This window comes from Emydura macquarii, unplaced genomic scaffold (assembly GCF_026122565.2).
Source record: "Emydura macquarii macquarii isolate MOO-44397 ecotype Brisbane River unplaced genomic scaffold, CSIRO-AGI_Emac_v2 contig_1253, whole genome shotgun sequence".
NCBI lineage: Eukaryota > Metazoa > Chordata > Testudines > Chelidae > Emydura > Emydura macquarii.
In genome coordinates, this window is record NW_027131390.1 from 21,227,299 (window position 1) to 21,244,591 (window position 17,293).

Sequence of the window (17,293 nt, forward strand, 5' to 3'; positions counted from 1 at the left end):
GCTTTGTGCAAGGAACGTGCCCTCCCTGTGCACGAATGATTTACACACATGATCGAGGCGGCGTGTGTGCAACGCATGGGTCCTGCTGGTGTGTGCGTGCCTCACCCGGCACATGCATGTGCATGGCACACGGACGTACCAACATGGTAAAGTATCGCTGCCTGACCGTGAAGGATTTTATTCCGCGCCTCTTTTGACTGACGCTTCTGCCGCTTCTCTTCAGCTCGGACCTCCCTGCCCACCCCGCTCCCTTCCCGCCGGCTCTGCTGGCCGACGAGCCAGAGACCCAGAGAGCCACGGCGCGGATTCGAGAGTCCCACCGCCGGTCCAGTGCCCCCGCCCTCGCAGCGGATCGCTCCGACTCCCCCCGGCGCTCAACTAGACCCGGGGGGGGGGGGGGGAAAGGATCTGCAGGGGCAGCGTGGCCCGGCGGGGCAGAGTAGCAGCTCGGCTATGGGGCGCAGAGAAACCCTCCGAAGTTGCAGCAAACAGCGCCGGGAGCCAACCGCCGAGCGCAGAGGCTGCTGGAAGGGCTTGCTGCGGAACAGACTCTCCCTCCCCCCGGCACTTGTTGCTTCACTCTCTGCTGCGGGCAGAGCGGAGCGGAGACCTGGCTCGGCCGCGGCCCCTTGAAGACCGGGCGATCTGGGCTCCGGCTTCTAGTGGCGCTGGCTCGTGACAACTTCTCCGAACTTGCCGCCCCCACCCAGCTGCACCCCTCCCCGCCGCCGCCCGCCGCCTCTCTGGGAGGAGGCTGGGACGCCGGGTAAATATTTTGCAGCCGTGACACGGTTTCCTGGCCTGTGATCCGGCTGAGCGCTAAGGGGCGCCCGCAGACTTCGGGGGAAGAGAGTCAAGGGACCGGAGCTGCGGCGGGCTGTGCGTGTGTGTGTGTGTGTGTGTGTTTGGTCGCTGCTGGCTTTAACCTCAGGTCACCCTGTTTGCTCAGCCGCGTTCCCTCCCTTTGGCTGCGAGAGAGACGTCAACTGCAGCAGCCTTTTGGAAAAAGCGCCGCGCGCGCGCTCCTCCCTGCTAAAAGTTACCGGATTAATCATTGCAAAGCCCCGGGACCTGCTCTGCGGCGTGGGGCGGTCTCCCCAGCTCAACCCCCACCCCTGCTCTCCTGCCTCTCGCCAGGCCACAGATCAAAAGAGTAAAGAGCAGCCGCGGCTCCAGCAGTCGGGAGGGTCCAATCCAGGCTGCACCTGCTAGTGCCAAGGTTTCCCTCCCCACCCGCGACTTGCCCGTGTCGCTTGGCCGGAGCGCACGGCCCCTTGCCCTCCCAGGAGAGGATGGGATCCGCCGGGCAAAGCCCGTCCTAGACCCGAGCCGAGCCAGTGAGCTGCACCCGCGGACAGGACCGCCACCGGCTCGTGCTGCGCTCGGACGCGCTGCTGCTCGGCCTCGATCGCAGCCTTCCAGGCGGACTGCACGGCGGGCTCCCCCCGCGGGGATGGAGGTGCAAGTTGGGCTTGGCAGCGTCTATGCCCGGCCGGCGGGCAAGACGTTCCGGGGAGCGTTCCAGAACCTGTTCCAGAGCGTCCGCGAGGTGTTCCACAGCCCCGCCGCCGGCGGGCCCAGAGAGGAGCCGGGCACCAGCCCGCAACCTTCCTCCTCCGCCCAATGCCAACCCGGTGCCCGCCTGCACCAGCAGAGCCCCCGGCAGCAGCAGTCGGGCTCCCCCGCCTACCTGGCCCTGGAGGCGCATCCCCAGGGCCACTGCGGCCCGGCGGCCAAGGGGCTGCAGCCTGAGAACGGGGACCCTGCTGTCACCCCCTCCTCCTCGGCCCTGATGGGCTCCCCTTTCCAGGGCTGTTCTGGGGACCTCAAAGACATCCTGGGCGAAACCAGCGCCCTGCAGCTCCTGCAGCCGGAGACCCAGGCCAGGGGCAGCCGCAGGGAGGCGGCTGGGGCCAAGGAGGACTTTCTGGGGGACAGCGCCAAGGAGCTGTGCAAAGCCGTGTCCGCCTCCATGGGGCTGGGGGTGGAGGCGCTGGAGGCGCCCGGCGAGCTCCTGCCCCGGGAAGATTGCATGTTCGCCCTGCCCGCAGGACACTCCCGCGGCGCCCAGCTCGGGGATTGCAAGAATCCGGCGGGGGCTGGGCTCCTAGAAGAACCGGGCACCGGTCCGGCTTCCTTCAAAGGGCACTCGGCCGCGGGCAGTGGCCTCGGGCCAGGCGAGAACCCCCTGGCCCCAGACGTGCCCCACAGCCTGTCCCTGTATAAGGGCTCCCCGGGCCTGGAGGAGCCCGCGGCTTTCCAGGGCCGCGATTACTACAACTTCCAGCTGGCGCTCGCCCCCCACGCCCGCATCAAGCTGGAGAACCCCCTGGACTACGGGCCCGGCAGCGCCTGGGCTGCCCAGTGCAGGTACGGGGGGGAAATGGCCGGCCTGGCGTCCCATTGCACGGCTTCGGCCCCAGCCTGGCATTCGTTTTTCACAGAGGAGGGGCAGCTCTACGGCCCGTGTGCAGAGCCGGCTGTCGGCCCTTTCGGCTACGGACGAAGCCAGGGGCCACCGGGGCAAGAAGGAAGCGACTTCTCATCCGACGTGTGGTACCCAGGAGGGATGGTGGGCAGGATGCCCTACGCTGCTGCCTCGGGTTGTATCAAGAGCGAGCTCACCCCTTGGATGGAGGGCTACGGGGGGGCCTTTGGGGAAATGCGGTAAGTACTCACCGGCATGTGCAGAAACCGACCTGACCCTTCTCCGAGGTCGTTACCAACCCACAAACGCCTGCTTGGTTTAATACCCCCTGCCCTGGCCCCTGTCCTGGTAGCATCTTTCCGGAAAAGTCACTCGAGCACAACTAACTTGTGCATCGGAAGCCAATGCTAAACCCCAGGGAATATCGGTTACTGTCAGATCAGCGATCAGACTGTCCTAACGGCGCTGTTTTGGGAATAGACACCATGCAGGTGCATAGAATACGCTAGATGCCCTGGCTATTTAAGCAAGAAGTTACTTATAAAAGTTAGTGGACATTTTTCTCCCGGCATTTGTGAAGTGCAGATTCCCTCTAAAAAGCCCAGACCAAGTTCTTGGGAGAGAGGGCTACACACATTTCAGTCTGACTTATGAAGTAGATTCAGCTAATCAAGTACAAAATATATGGAAGGGGGTTGCCCTTTAAAAGGTGATGGGTTGCATTCATTGCTTACTCTAGATCATAACAACTCATAATCTCAATACAGTTTGACTGGATTGCCTAAATGGAGTAATAGTTTTATGGTTTTGTTTTTGTTTTCTCTGACCAATACTATAGCACTGCTTCTTGTGCAACTCATTAGGTGAGATTGTGTCTGCATTGCTGTTCTAAAACTCACGATACCATAAGATGATATAACCATCCATACTTCTTTTATTACTTACATTTAAATTAGTTAGGTATCTGTTTCCAGAGCACTAACAGGCTGTAAGCACATGGCACTCATGTCAATACATTTTTAGTACAGACCCTTATTGAATTTCAGATTAAAAAAAAATTCTCTGAGCACTAGTCTTCTTTGTGAGTAGAACCAGAGACTGATAACAGTACTGGTAGAAATTAAACTAAGTGAATTTGCTCTAATAAAAATATTCCTTTTAGATTTAAAATCTGTGTTTTTAAATGCAGTTAGAGGAGCAATATCTAAGATTGCATGCTAGAGTACTTTGTAAATATTTAGCAGTAACATGGGTATCCTCTTCAAACAAACAAAATAAATCTGAAGGAAGTTTTTATATATTTTACAAGAAGGAATTCACTGAGAGTAATTTCCCCAGGTTCTTCACTAGATGTGTTAAATCAGCCCAAAGTAGGAAGTAAACACACTCTGAATAAACTAGGTAAAAATAACACTGAAACAATTGGCTCCTCACTGCACTGTTAGTAATGGCAAAAAAATTAAGTACCTGACATAATCACTCCAATTAAGGATATAAGCCAATGGTGCCTGGAAGGCAGAAGGATTACTAATGGGCTGTGCTGTATTTTTACATCTGGATGGCTCGTTCAAATCTAGCTGTGGTCACTTAGTGTTAAATACAGTGTGTAAAGTGAATTGGTAATCTCAGTCTGGGTACTAACTGACAAGTTTCCACATCCCAGCTGGCACCTTTGTTAACATTCTCAACAGTGAGCAGGCCAAAGATTCAAACGGGCAAGTCAAGCAGGTAGGTAACCCTTTCAGATCAGCCTAGTGCAGCAGAGCCTACTTGTCTCTGCTTGTGCAGTACCTATTTTGTTGATAAAAGACACCTTCATTTTCTTGAGCAATACAGCAGCTATCCTGAGTGCTACGTATAAAATGTTCTAAATAAAAAATAAGGATATGACAAAAAAGGGGAAAAGCAAGGGAGTGTTACAGTGAGTCTGACTTGCACAGGTCGGGCCAATGGGTCCAGAGTTAAGTACAGAGTATTTTTTGGGAGCTGGCACAGTCCCCACTGGAGTCAATGGAAGGTAATTGAAGCTGAATGAGGGCCTTAAATTTTTACTTGTCATATCTTCTGTCAGTGGATGGCATGACTTTGAAGTCATGGGGCCCAGTCCCGCAGACATCTTATTCACGTGTGTGGTCCTTGCTCACGGCATAATCACACACATGAATAAAGAATAGTGACGTGAAAGTATGTAGGATTGGGTCTGCGTACAGTACAGGGTTTTTCAAAATGCAATTACTTTGGGTGGTATTTCTTTGAACTATATAGTGTGTGTCATTATTTAAATTGCAATCTGACAGTGAATGACACTTTGTACTTGGTTTTAATTTAATCATGTTTAAGTAAAGAGGAATAAAGTTCCTGTGTGGCGCTGCTAATATTGTACAGTTCAATCCCTGCCAAGTTTATTTATTATCTAGATAAGATTCTCTATTACCCTTACAACTTACTGCCCATTGATTGCAGTGTGCAGTTGCTTTTAATTTACTTCTGGATATGAACAAATAACGGATGAATGAACAATCAGTGTTGTGACAGAGTCTGTGATTTATGCACCAGTTTCTTAGACAATAATCCAAGTGATGGCAGAGAGTCCCAGGAGCTACAGCGGTTTTGTATGAACATTCTTTCCTTCCGTTCCCTCCAGTGAGCGAGTTTCTCTGTAATTATCATGCTTGGCACTTCTATAGCACTTTACTTTTCCAATGCAAGGTTCATTCATTAGCTAATTAGGTTAGCAACTTGCCTGGTGTTGCACAGAGTTCTGTAGGATGGGTTGCACAGGGAGCTTCTTCCTTTACCCTGAGGTCAGGGCAAGATATTCTCCTAGCTCTCTCTCTGGTGCTAGGTGAGGGGCTCAGCTAATGTGCTCCCTTTTGTTCTGCAGACCCAAGGAGAAATAGTCATCCATTTTGAGAACCTGGTTAGAGCTCCAGATCCTCCTGCGTTCATGCTGTCATCATTGGTAGGTGTTGAGGTGGACTGAAAGGAGAAGTAATCAGCGTTTTAGAATTCTTTGCTATCAGCCCTCTTCCCCCCAAACCATCCTGCCTTGTGCTGTTACGCTGGACCTTCATTCACTCCACTGTTACTGGTCTGCTTCTCTCTTCTTGTCCGCAGTGCTCTTTTGGATTTGTGACTTGATTTTTAAATTTTGAATAATTTTTATTTTGCCCCCTTTTTTTGCGTACATGGTGTTAAAACATCAGCACATTTTCCCTTTGTTTCTTAGCATGTTACCATTTTATTTCTGTTATATCGTGTCTGTGTCATGCTTTTCAATTTATTTTATTTTTGGTACCAAAATAGGTTATTTCAGCTTTAAAACATCTGGGACAACTCAGAGGGTTTAAAGAGATTTCTGATACAGGGATACAGGATACAGGGGATACAGGGTCTTTCTCCTGTGCGTCATCATGTCATTGTTTTGAATCTAGTACACTGAATGTTACTAGCTGATGGCTGCTCAGTTGCTTCTGTGAAGTGAGTTGGTTCCTGATAGTGATGCTGGGATGTCCATACTATAAAAGACATCACCATTTGCCCCCCTTGTTGGCTGTCTCCAGGGACAAGTCAAGGAGTAGGTGGGCAAGAGAGGTGAGCTATTGTATTCTCGCTCGGAGGGATTGGTCCCTCTAGGTTGAAATTAATGCTGCCTATGCTGTATCATTTACCGTAGACAAGAATATTTCAGTCTGCTGGCCTCACAGTAGTACATTACATTTACTTAAACATTTAAAAGGTGAAACAAAAAGTATTAACACAATTGGATTGCTATTGAGGCTTTTCATATGACACACTTAATTGCTCCAGCATCATTTACTCATAAGTGGTGAATTCATTTAAAACGTTGTTATTCTGTGGATTAGTTTTTTCTCAATTTGATGTTTCATTTACTGAGGAATTATTTACAGTATTTGAAGTAACAATAGAGGTTTTCAAAATTAGGAAAAGGATCTCTATACAAAATGTTAGCCGGACAGAAAGTTCACAAACCAAAAGATATGACCTGAACATTAAAAACTAAGAATAAGTAAGGGATTTGGGCAGATTTATTTTACATAAAAATAATAAACTCCTAGAAATTACTCACTAGTCAGGTGATGGAAACAAAGACTATCAGTAAATTGAAGGGATAATTGATTCAGAAACATCTAGGAGTGCATATAGGTAGTCTTTGTAACCACATTTCCTTTCACTATCACTTTACTCCTTTATCTTATGCCATCCATTTGTTTGTGAGTTACACCCACTTGTCACATCCTGTTTTAAATTAAATTGCAATCTGTTCAGGGTTGAGACTCTCTTACTATCTAGCATAATGGGACCACAATTTTACTTGGAACCTGCGGGTGCTATTGTAGTACAAATGGTAAATAATTATAATAATAATGATCGTTAGCGGTGGAGGAGATTGAGGTATTTGGTAATAAAATCAGAGAGGTGTTAGTCAAATCAACCAAAAAAGAAGCAAGCATATGGAGCCAAACGGTTTTTCCCCGCTCCTAATCTCTTTTACGTTAACAGTAATCAGTATTCCACTCTGTGTGTATGAAACTGAAGGAAGGTTATTTTAGAATTCAAGGAGCCCAATCCTGCACCTGTTCAGTAGCAACATTCCTATCAACTTTCATGGGAGCATGACCAGCCCCTGTGTTTCTAATATGACCTTTCTGCTCAGGCAAATGGTAATATTATGTAAATATTTCTTTTGAAGAGAAGTGGCGCATGCAAGAATGTTGTTTCTGAAACCTGCCATTCTGGCCAGCTTTCTTATATGCTCTCAAAGTCCACGGTTACTAAAAAGAGATGTAAGGTACAATGAATTCCAAGTAACTGTGGAAATCACGGATGTGCTAAATTCTCTGTCTACTTACAGAAAAAAGGATCCATCTTCACCACTTTTTCTAACCATTCTCTTTTTGTTTAAAAACTATGTGCCAGATTCTGCCCTCATCTACACGTAGGCAGCCCCAGCATATTTGTCTCAGTAAGAAAGTGGGCCATCACCCTGCAGTACTGCTGAAGCATCTGGTTTATTTAATTACACATTGGGGGACAAATCCAGAGATCCTTGCTTAGTGTTTTGTTAGACAGGAGATCAATAGACTTCAAAGACAGTTTTGCTTAAGAAAAAAATACAGTTTTTAAGCTGTTAAAGAATTCAGCCCTTAATTTCCACTCTTCATTTACTTTAAGAACACAGAAGTGTATTCAGTGACATCTACCTGATTATTTGCTAATAGATCTGAGTTCTTGGATGTTTCTATAGCTTTAAAAATACAGTATTACAGGTTTGCAAAATTTTCTCAAACACTTCTGAAGATTGAGCCTGGCGTTCTCTTGTGCCTGGGCCACTAGTGACAGCCCATCTAGTCCTTGGCCTAGAAGATTCTCGAAGGTATTTAGACTTCTGAGGTGAAGCCCTGGGCCAATGAGTTTAATGGTCCCAGCATGGTTCAGAAGTGGAGTTTATGCACCTTTGCACATCACAGAACCAGTTTTGCACCATTATCAGTTACTGCTTAGATTAGGCCTCTGAGGGCTTAAATAAAGGGATGCTTATCAGGATTTATACCACTGACATAGCTTTTGGATAAGACGAAGCTTGCCCAGGGCCTACCTGCATTATCCCTGGCTCTGGCAAGCACTCTGAACAGATTGCTGTGGTGAGCACTAAATAGATTTAAAAAAAAAAAAATATATTTTATTTTTTGGTGTTATTTAAAGGAGGAGATTGGGAGGCCGAAGGAAAGTCATTACTGATAATGATGGTTTCCATGGATTTGCTTTGAAAATGATGCTTATTTAGTTCTGCAGGGTCTGTTATTTTCTGCCAATAGTTTGCTTCTTTAAAAATGTAACAAAGGATAGCTGAACAAATCATTTTACAGCATAATAGGCCAGTGAGCTACCAAAGGGCAACTTTTGGTAGTTGATATGTTGATTAGATCGGGCCACATTCATGCCTGCTGTCATTCATTCATTAACCTCAGTAGAGTTATTTGGCCCATTTTCAGGTAGAATAATACTTGGGCAGATTGTTGTTGTTGTTGTGTCTAGCACTTTGAGCCTGATTCAAAGCTCACTTGAGCTACTGGAAAAACTCTCATTGACTTCGGTGGACACTGGATCAGGCCCTTAGTTCAAAGCTTGTAGCTCTGCAATGTTTATGGCAACACTCTGCCGAGGCTTTCTTCAGCCAAGCCTTATGCTCTGAGCTGCCAGATTAACATTCTCTTTGCCCCTGCAAAATTACAGCAATCCTAAATCCAGCCAAGACTGGATCCTGGGCAAAGGATCTCTGAGGTCCTGGACAAGTCCCTTCCGTCCCTAGTGCCTGAGGCACTGTGCTTGCAAACTGAGTAAACGCAAAAAAAGAAAAATCATCAGCCTTGGTATGCGGTTGATGCTGGCTCTGAACAGAGTTTTCCTTGGCATGTAGTAATAATTAGAAAGGGGCTTTCATGTGTTCTTTAGTAACAGTCATGAAAAGAGTTTTTTGAACACAGGATGGAAGGTGTAGATCACAGCCTCTGTTGTATATTTAAAGAACTATTTAGTCATTTTACATGTAAATTGGCATGTCACTGGCCAGACACTCATCTCGTCTATCAGGGATGAGTTAATGGATTATGAAATCAATCTGGTCACCACGTAGGGTAGGGGATTAGACTAGATGACACTTTAAAGGTCTCATTTAAACCTAATGCTTTTAGAATAACTTTTTACCATAGCTCATCATGATCATGGGGCCTGACCGGTAGACTCTTGCTGTTGGACTCTGGCTGGTAGCGAGACTGCTTATTCCTGTGCCTGGTCTCTCAGCGTTTGTGTTTGATGGGTTACAGTGTATCCTGCAAGGCTGGTTGTCTGCTTGGTTCCCTGCTGGGCTGGTTGCTTTGAGTTAATTGTGTTTTGTATGTTTGTTTTATTCTGTGTTTTGGATATGTTTATTTTGTTTTGTTCTGGTTTTGGTTGTTAATTTAGATTAGTTTGTACTTTTTAACATTGGGTCTCCTAAATTCAGTTGGCAGCTGTTATAAAGTAGCAGCAGTTTTCGTGCTGCCACTTCTTGAGGATGGCTCCTGTGATTTATAGCCAGTGTACATATAAAATTTCAATTCAGGCATTTAACCTCCTTATTCTGCAAGCAGCCTGGTTCTAAGTACCTTGAAGGAGATACTCAGAACCTTGCAGGATAGTGTCCCTATGTTGCTACCGCAGTAGGACTCATAAAAATTAATAAAGTAAATCATTTGATTCCTCTTCTATTTATAAACTTGTTCACAATGTTCAGAGAAGGGTGGTGTTGGAACTAAGAGGACTGTTGTTGTGCTAGAAGTATTTGCATTCATAGTTTGTTTGTTTTTTCTCTGCTATTAAAAGGCTCTCAGGCCTGTAGTGATGAGCGAAGGAAAAGTATTTTCTTCCAGGGTTTATTTATTTATTTCTTCCAGGGTCCAGTCCACCTCCCTCCAACATATGACTTTTTTGTCATTTGATTTCAGTTGTTACCATGGTGAATATTTCTTTTTCTCTTTTGGTTTCCATGTAGTACTTCTGAATTTGATAGTATGGAAATCTACAGTTAGGGAGGGTAGACGAATTAGGATATAAACCAGTGTGATGTAGAGCATTCAGGTATATGCTTAGTTCATTCATAAATTTAGACCCTCCTTTCCTCCTGTGCTCAGAATCCAGAGGCACAATTAAAAACAAAACAACTGTTTGCTCTTTCACCAGGTGTGTCAGAAAAACATTCAAGGCTACATAGCCTCAGTCACCCTTTGAATTTTTGAGATCTGACACCTTCAAAGAAATTGATTCTAAACACAAAGCAGTTAGGATAGAAGACAGTGGCTGGGAGTTCATGAAGACATCAGAGAAATAATGTATAATAGCACTTAAGAACTCTGATCCATTTTAGCTACAGTGGTATTGGGTATGAGCATTCTGTTCTGGATTACCTTTATATAGATCATGGTAAACAAATTGGTTATGACAGCTATTCCCAACCTGTACAGTTTTACATCTGGTCATGATTTGTGCTTATGGTATTCATACGGTGTTCCTCTACTACAAATCTAAGGACTGCACTTTGTATTGTACAGCTCAGCTAGTCTTTGTCTTGTCATAATATTTTCATTTGCATATCATTGGAACCTCCTACCAGGGTGGGAGGTATTAAGAACAGCCAGTTAGAAAATATGCAAAGGATTTGTTGCTTTTGTTTGAAGGTTAGAGAGTCCTTAATATTCTCTTTTTAAATAGTTGGGGGAGGGTAGGAACAATGAAAGAAGGGAAGATATATCACAAAAGATGCATTTTAAATAAAGTCAAATTATGTTTTGTAACAGAGAAGAAGAAAATTATAACTTTGTAGATTGGTAAACTTCAAAAGAAAAGATGTTTTAGTGACAGGTATGTGTTTTCATACAACTGCAGTGAGCTTACACCTTCTTGTGACTATGACACCGACTCATCAAAGGCAAAGGGAACAGTAATCAGCTGCAATTAAATTGGCTTTTGGGGCTCACTTTACATTCACACAGGAGGCATGTCATTCTTGGATGTAACACTGGCAACACTGATAGTGGGGAGGATCTGATAGGAGTGTCATATTTGATGTTACCTGATACAAAAGATAGGGGCCTATTCCATATAATTTCCTATGTTATATAATACAATAGAGAATGGTAAGGGGAGAAAAACAACTCATAGACAGAGACAGGGAGAAATACTGAGATTGAATTCTTTTATACACACCCACAATTGGAGGGGAGAACATACCTACAGATTTTGAAGTCTTTATGTCATACCCTGGGAGGTAGGGATAAGATACAGAAGGACCTAAACAAACTGGAGGATTGGGCCAAAAGAAATCTGATGAGGTTCAACAAGGACAAGTGCAGAGTCCTGCACCTAGGACGGAAGAATCCCATGCACAGCTACAGACTGGGGATCAACGAGCTAGGCAGCAGTTCTGCAGAAAAGGACCTGGGGGTAACAGTGGATAAGAAGGTGGATATGAGTCAGCAATGTGCCCTGGTTGCCAAGAAGTCTAATAGCATATTGGGCTGCATTAGTAGGAGCATTGCCAGTAGATCATGGGAAGTGATTATTCCCCTCTATTCGGCATTGGTGAGGCCGCATTTGGAGTATTGTGTCCAGTTTTGGGCCCCCCACTACAACAAGGATGTGGAGAAGTTAGAGAGAGTCCCGCGGAGGGCAACAAAAATGATTAGGGGGCTGGAGCACAAGACTTATGAGGAGAGGCTGAAGGAACTAGGCTTGTTCAGTCTACAGAAGAGAAGAATGAGGGAGGATTTGATAGCAGTCTTTAACTACCTGAAAGGGGGTTCCAGAGAGGATAGAACTAGGCTGTTCTCAGTGGTGGCAGATGACAGAACAAGGAGCAATGGTCTCAAGTTGCAGGGCCGGGGAGGTCTAGGTTGGACATTAGGAAAAAGTTTTTCACTAGGAGGGTGGTGAAGCACTGGAATGGGAGTGGGGTGGAAGCACTAGGGAGGTGGTGGAATCTCCATCTTTAGAGGTTTTTAAGCTGTGGCTTGACAAAGCCCTGGCTGGGATGATTTAGCTGAGGTTAGTCCTGCTTTGAGCAGGGAGTTGGACTAGATGACCTCCTGAGGTCCCTTCCAACTCTATGATTCTATGATTTATATTTGGTGGTGGTTACTATGGTAATGATGGAAAGACTTTTGGGAAGTCTTTGCTTCTGGCTTACTTCTTAATTGCATTGTGGTAAACCTAGGAGAATGATACTATTTACACCTAGTGCTGCACTGGAGAGCAAACACTGAAACCGATTAGTTCAGGTGAGCACAGGCAGTAAAAACGAGAGCTGGTTGGAACTGAGTTTCCTTTCTGCAGGAAATTCTGAAATTTTGAAAAAAAAAAAATTGTTCTGAATCAGAATGAAAAATGAAAATTTTGAAATTTTCTGCAGAATGTGATTCCAGAATTTCATTAAATTTCATTGTCAACTTAACTGAAGTATTTTGTTTTGATAAGATCAAAATAATTTCATTTCAACAAGGTGGAAATGCTTCGTTTCAAATGTATCGACTCAAGTTTTGTGTTATATTATATAATAATTTACAATACAATACAAACGTCATTATAACAGAGTCAAAGCATTCTGCCTTTTATATTAGAAATGATAATATTATATAATAAAATGTATAGCAATTTTACATTTCTATTTTTAATGATCTTTTCCTTTATAAATTGGTAATTGGTTTTGAAGTTGGCACTCTAATTGGTAACTGTTATTCTAGTTGGTAATTGCTGTTCTCATTGGTTTGGCAGTTGGTACTTGGTGTGCTCCTTGGTAATCGGTACTCTAATTGGGCATGTGTCATTTGCTTTATAACTGGTCAATGGTCTGGTAATTGATTGCTTCCTATTGTAATTTATGTAATAAAAATACAAAATTAAAAAAAAAATAGTTTGATGCTGCTGAATCAGCATTTTCTGATAGCAAACTGTTCCACTGTAAAATTTTAATCCGACTTCAGTGAAAACTGTTTGTTCCTTAGAGCCATTCTGAAAGCTCCCAAGGAACTTTACAGTAGCTGTGTGACTCTTTAACTTCTTATGCATATTTGCAATGTTTGATTGGTAATTCACCTCTGTGCTGACCTTTCCCACAAGACTTATAGGGTTAAGTGGCACTTAAGTGATGTATACTCCCCCAAAACATCCGCAAAGTCACATCATTGTCTTTCATATCCCTCCTTAAACTTCTCCTTTCCAGTGATGAGTACAAACCTGACGATGCTGAGGCCACTGAGATTGCTTTCTACCATACTTACTATATTGTCTCATTGTTTCTTTTTGTCCCCCTCCCCCATATCCACCGGTTGTCTCTGTCTCTTGTCTTATGTTTAGATGGTATGCTTTCGGGGGCAAGGCCTGTCTTTTTGTTCTGTGTTTGTATAGCACCGAGCACAATGGGGTCCTAGTCCATGACTGAGGCTCCTAGGTGCCACTGCAGTGCAAATAATAAATAATAATTAATAGGCCTGTGCAGAACCTCTACACAAGTCATAAATTTCCCCAAGGAGAATTTTGATGTTAGAACATTACAAGGTGGTGTGCAGTCCATAACAGAGTTATCACCTCTGCTGATTTTTCAGAGTCTGCCCCACATTCTGCCAGTTAGGTTTTAAGAACGCTAACAGTTCTGAATATATTTTGTAACCGATGCAGCATTGCAGCATTACGACACGAAGACTTTATCCCACAAGGGCAACACTAAAGGTATGTCTACACTTAGAGCTTGGGGTATGATTCCCAGCTTTAAGAGACATACCTTCACTACCTGTGATTGAGCTAGTGTGCTAAAAATAGACAGTAACCACAGTGGCCGGAGGAAGTAGCCACCCAGAGCACATGCCTGCTGTCTTGGATGGGATCATACTCAAGGCAGCTAGCCCCTTCAGCCGCTTGCACCGCCATGGCTACCCTCTGTTTTTAACATGCTAGCTCGATCTGAACTAGTGCAGGTGTGTTTCCTTGAGCTGGAAATCACACCTCTGGCTTAAAATGTAGATGTACCCGAAGAAGGAGGCAGCCCTTAAGATTAATTCAGTTAGCTGAAAAGTTTATGAAGCCCTATCGTTCCCTAGTTTGTTTAGTTTACCACAAACTTTTTTTTTTAACTGTAAAGTGTGTTTGATGCTGTTGAAAAGACCACATTGACAGTCCAAGAAGCTGAAGTCTCCATCACAGCACAGGCAGCTGCAGTGTAATCTCCCCCCCGAGCACCCATTGCTCTGTGAATGCACCTCAGCTTTGACTTGGAGAGAACCAAGAACTCAAATGGAGAGGGGAGTTTAGTCCAGTGTCCTATTCAGTCCTCGGCCTTTCTCCTGAAGCTGCCAACAAAGTTGCTGCCAGTTTGTGAGGCTGGTTTTTGCGATGTGGACATCTACACTTTTGAAACTAAACTGAGGCAGTAAACTCATTTCGTGCTGGCCACCTAGCAGCTCTCAGATAGTGATAGCTTTTGATCAATGCTTACCTGGCCCACCACTGAATTGGTGAAGGATTCCATAGCCTCTCACCATCAAATAAAATGTAATTTTCTATTTCAAATAATCTCTTTAAATGTGATGGCCCTGCAGCTACCCTGGGACACACTGGGCTCTGAATGCTACAAAGCAAAGGTTTGCTGCATGAATGCTGGTCCTTTTTCTGTTGTTTCTTTTCCCAAATGGCGCTGAAGAGGCAGTGTGCAAGGCGAGAAGGGCAGATATATTGTTTTTCATTTCAATAGGAAATTTATTTCCAATAAACAATTATGAAACAGATGCAGACAATATTGTCTCTATGCACTTATCTGACTGATGCGGAAGTGCCATCCATGCTTGTGTGTGCCTCTCATTTTTCAGTAGTAGCAATTGTTGGATTGCAAATCAAATTGCAGTATTTCACTCCAGCTTACTCCGTGGGGTCAAGAGGGGACTCAGAGTGTGACTTACTGAAAAATGATCGGAATAACAATGGATTGATGTGTTACCACAGTGGCAACAAAGAGTCAGATACTGCCTTTTTGAGTCTCCCCATTGGCTGGATTGCTTCCCCCTCTTTTTCCACAGGCCTGGCATGGATTGGTAGCTAAAATATCTGGGAAAGCATCAGAACCATATAAGACCTCCAGTGCAGGAATGACTTACAGGAATGGTGACTTTTGTAGGGTAATAACTTGGACAAAATCCTTTTTATGACAGGGACATTTCACAATGCAATAGCCAACAAGCAGAGTGAAGTGGGCAGGGATCGCAGAGGAACTGGCTGAGCTCTGTTAACAGTGTCTTTTTGAATAATTCTTGAAGAAAAAGAAAGGTTACAAACTCCCTGTGCCTTAAAGATGTTGCATCCTTGGACATAGTTATCCAGTGATCCCATGTATCAAATAACATGTGCTCACGTACCATGGTGATGAGCACAGTATTATAATGAAGTGCCATTTCTGCTAAAGTTAAGGTTAAAAGTCACATTCTGTTTGGAGGACAACTCTTCTAATGCCCTAAAATCTGCAAGGTTAATCAGATTGCCTTGAAATTTGGTGTACCTCATGGAGGCGTGGGATGGGGCTATTGTTCCAAAATGGGGTCATTTGACCAAGTAATTCCCAAAATATGGTTGCTTGGAAAAAAATAGTTTTCTTCAGGTTGACAAAGTGTCTACCAACTTTTTTATATGTAGATGTGGGGGGGAAACCATGTTTGTGACCAGGCCCGAAATGGTCTCAGTTGCTCAACATTTACCTCAGCTAATGCATAGCACCTTATCCCCCTTTGGGAAAACAATACTGGAAATATCTAGCAAAGAGTTTGGTTCTACGGAGAGGTGCCAGTATAATGTGCATGCACCAGATGGATCACATTGTGCTAGGGTGACCAGGCAGTAAATGTGAAAAATTGGGTCACGGAGTGGGGGTGGGGCAGTAATAGATGCCTATATAAGACAAAGCTCCGAATATCGGGACTGTCCCTATAAAACTGGGACGTCTGGTCACCCTACATTGTGCCCAAAAGCTTGCAAGCCAGCTACAACTCACGGGACCTGTGTGTCTCAGGGAAACATTACACCCGCCATTGAACCTGAACGATACCCAGGCACTGTAAATTTGAACCTATCCTTGGCAGAAATCTGAAAATGAAATGAAATATTGCTACAATCAGCTTCTGTCAGAGTTGTGTGGTTTTGGTTTGTTTGGAGGGGAAAAGTAATCTGAGTACAGCAGTAAATTCAGACGGTGCTCAGACTAAAAAAAAAAATTACCGACAAACGCATGCTGAAGGGGGGAGGATGAGGAGGTGGCTGAGTTGGGGAGAAGGGTTTGGGGCTGCAGCGAGAAGAGGGGGATTATGGAGAGGGGAATAAATGGGGATGGTGGTAGAGGAAGGGAGAGGGCTAAGGGACTGGGTTTGTGTGGGTTGAGACACTGGAAATTCTGATCTATTCTGTAAATGTTTTTATACTCTGCTTATCTCTATAGTATTCAAGTGTCCATTGCAGATTTGTGAAATGGAGGCAGAGTAAGTGGGAGGGATTAGGGGTGGGATTTGCCTGTCGGCCCCATATCTCCCCTTGTGTGTGCGCACTGGAAGCTGGAGGCCCCTGCTCCTCTGAGCGTGTCTGAACCCATGAGCTCCTCCTTCTGCTGCTCTGCTCTCTACCCCCTCATGTAAGCTGGGATCTGGAGTATCCTGTCCCTCTAGGGATGTCTGAGCCGATCTCCCTGTCTCTAGTGCATGTGGTAGGATCTGGGGGAATCCTGTCTTTCTAGGGGTATCTGAGCCCCTCTCCTTCACCCATCTGGGGAAGCCCAAGCTGTCTGGGTGGGAAGCTGAGAACAGGAATACTGGGAGCATGCACCAAGAACACAATGCTGTGACTGGGGTAAGTAGTTGAGAATGGGCATCCTTGATGCATGCTACAGGCTCTGAAGCAGTGGCACTGGGAAGGGAGGAGGAGAACAGCCACTGAGCCCAATGGAAGAATTCACATATCTCAGAGGTATCGTTTCAGGCTGAGACTGTCAGGCTGAGATGAATGGGTTCATCACACATCTCACAGCCTCTTGTCTGTTCAGGATTACCCTGTGCTGAGGACCTGGATATAGCAAAGGAGGTGCTGATGATTATTTTCATATGATATTATTGTGACGCACGAGCTCTGCTATAGTTAAAATTGAGAAGACTTTTCTGTTTAAAGGTCAATTCTTCCAAGTGCTTTAAAATCTGCAGGCTTTTCTTAGATTGTCTTCACATATGCTTTGCATTCTGGGGACGTGTGGTAGGGTGAGTGATCCATATCTGGGGTCATTTGAAG

General features: G+C 45.1%; 1 protein-coding gene across 1 annotated transcript in view; it reads left to right on the top strand.

Annotated features, from left to right (window-relative positions):
- The first annotated feature begins 889 nt into the window (after positions 1-889).
- AR (androgen receptor) overlaps positions 890-17,293 on the top strand; it is a 103,181-nt gene continuing 86,777 nt past the window's right edge. Inside the window, exon 1 of the mRNA XM_067548315.1 lies at positions 890-2,667. Coding sequence (XP_067404416.1) covers positions 1,454-2,667 — 1,214 coding nt within the window. The 5' untranslated portion in view covers positions 890-1,453. The remainder of the gene's footprint in view (positions 2,668-17,293) is intronic.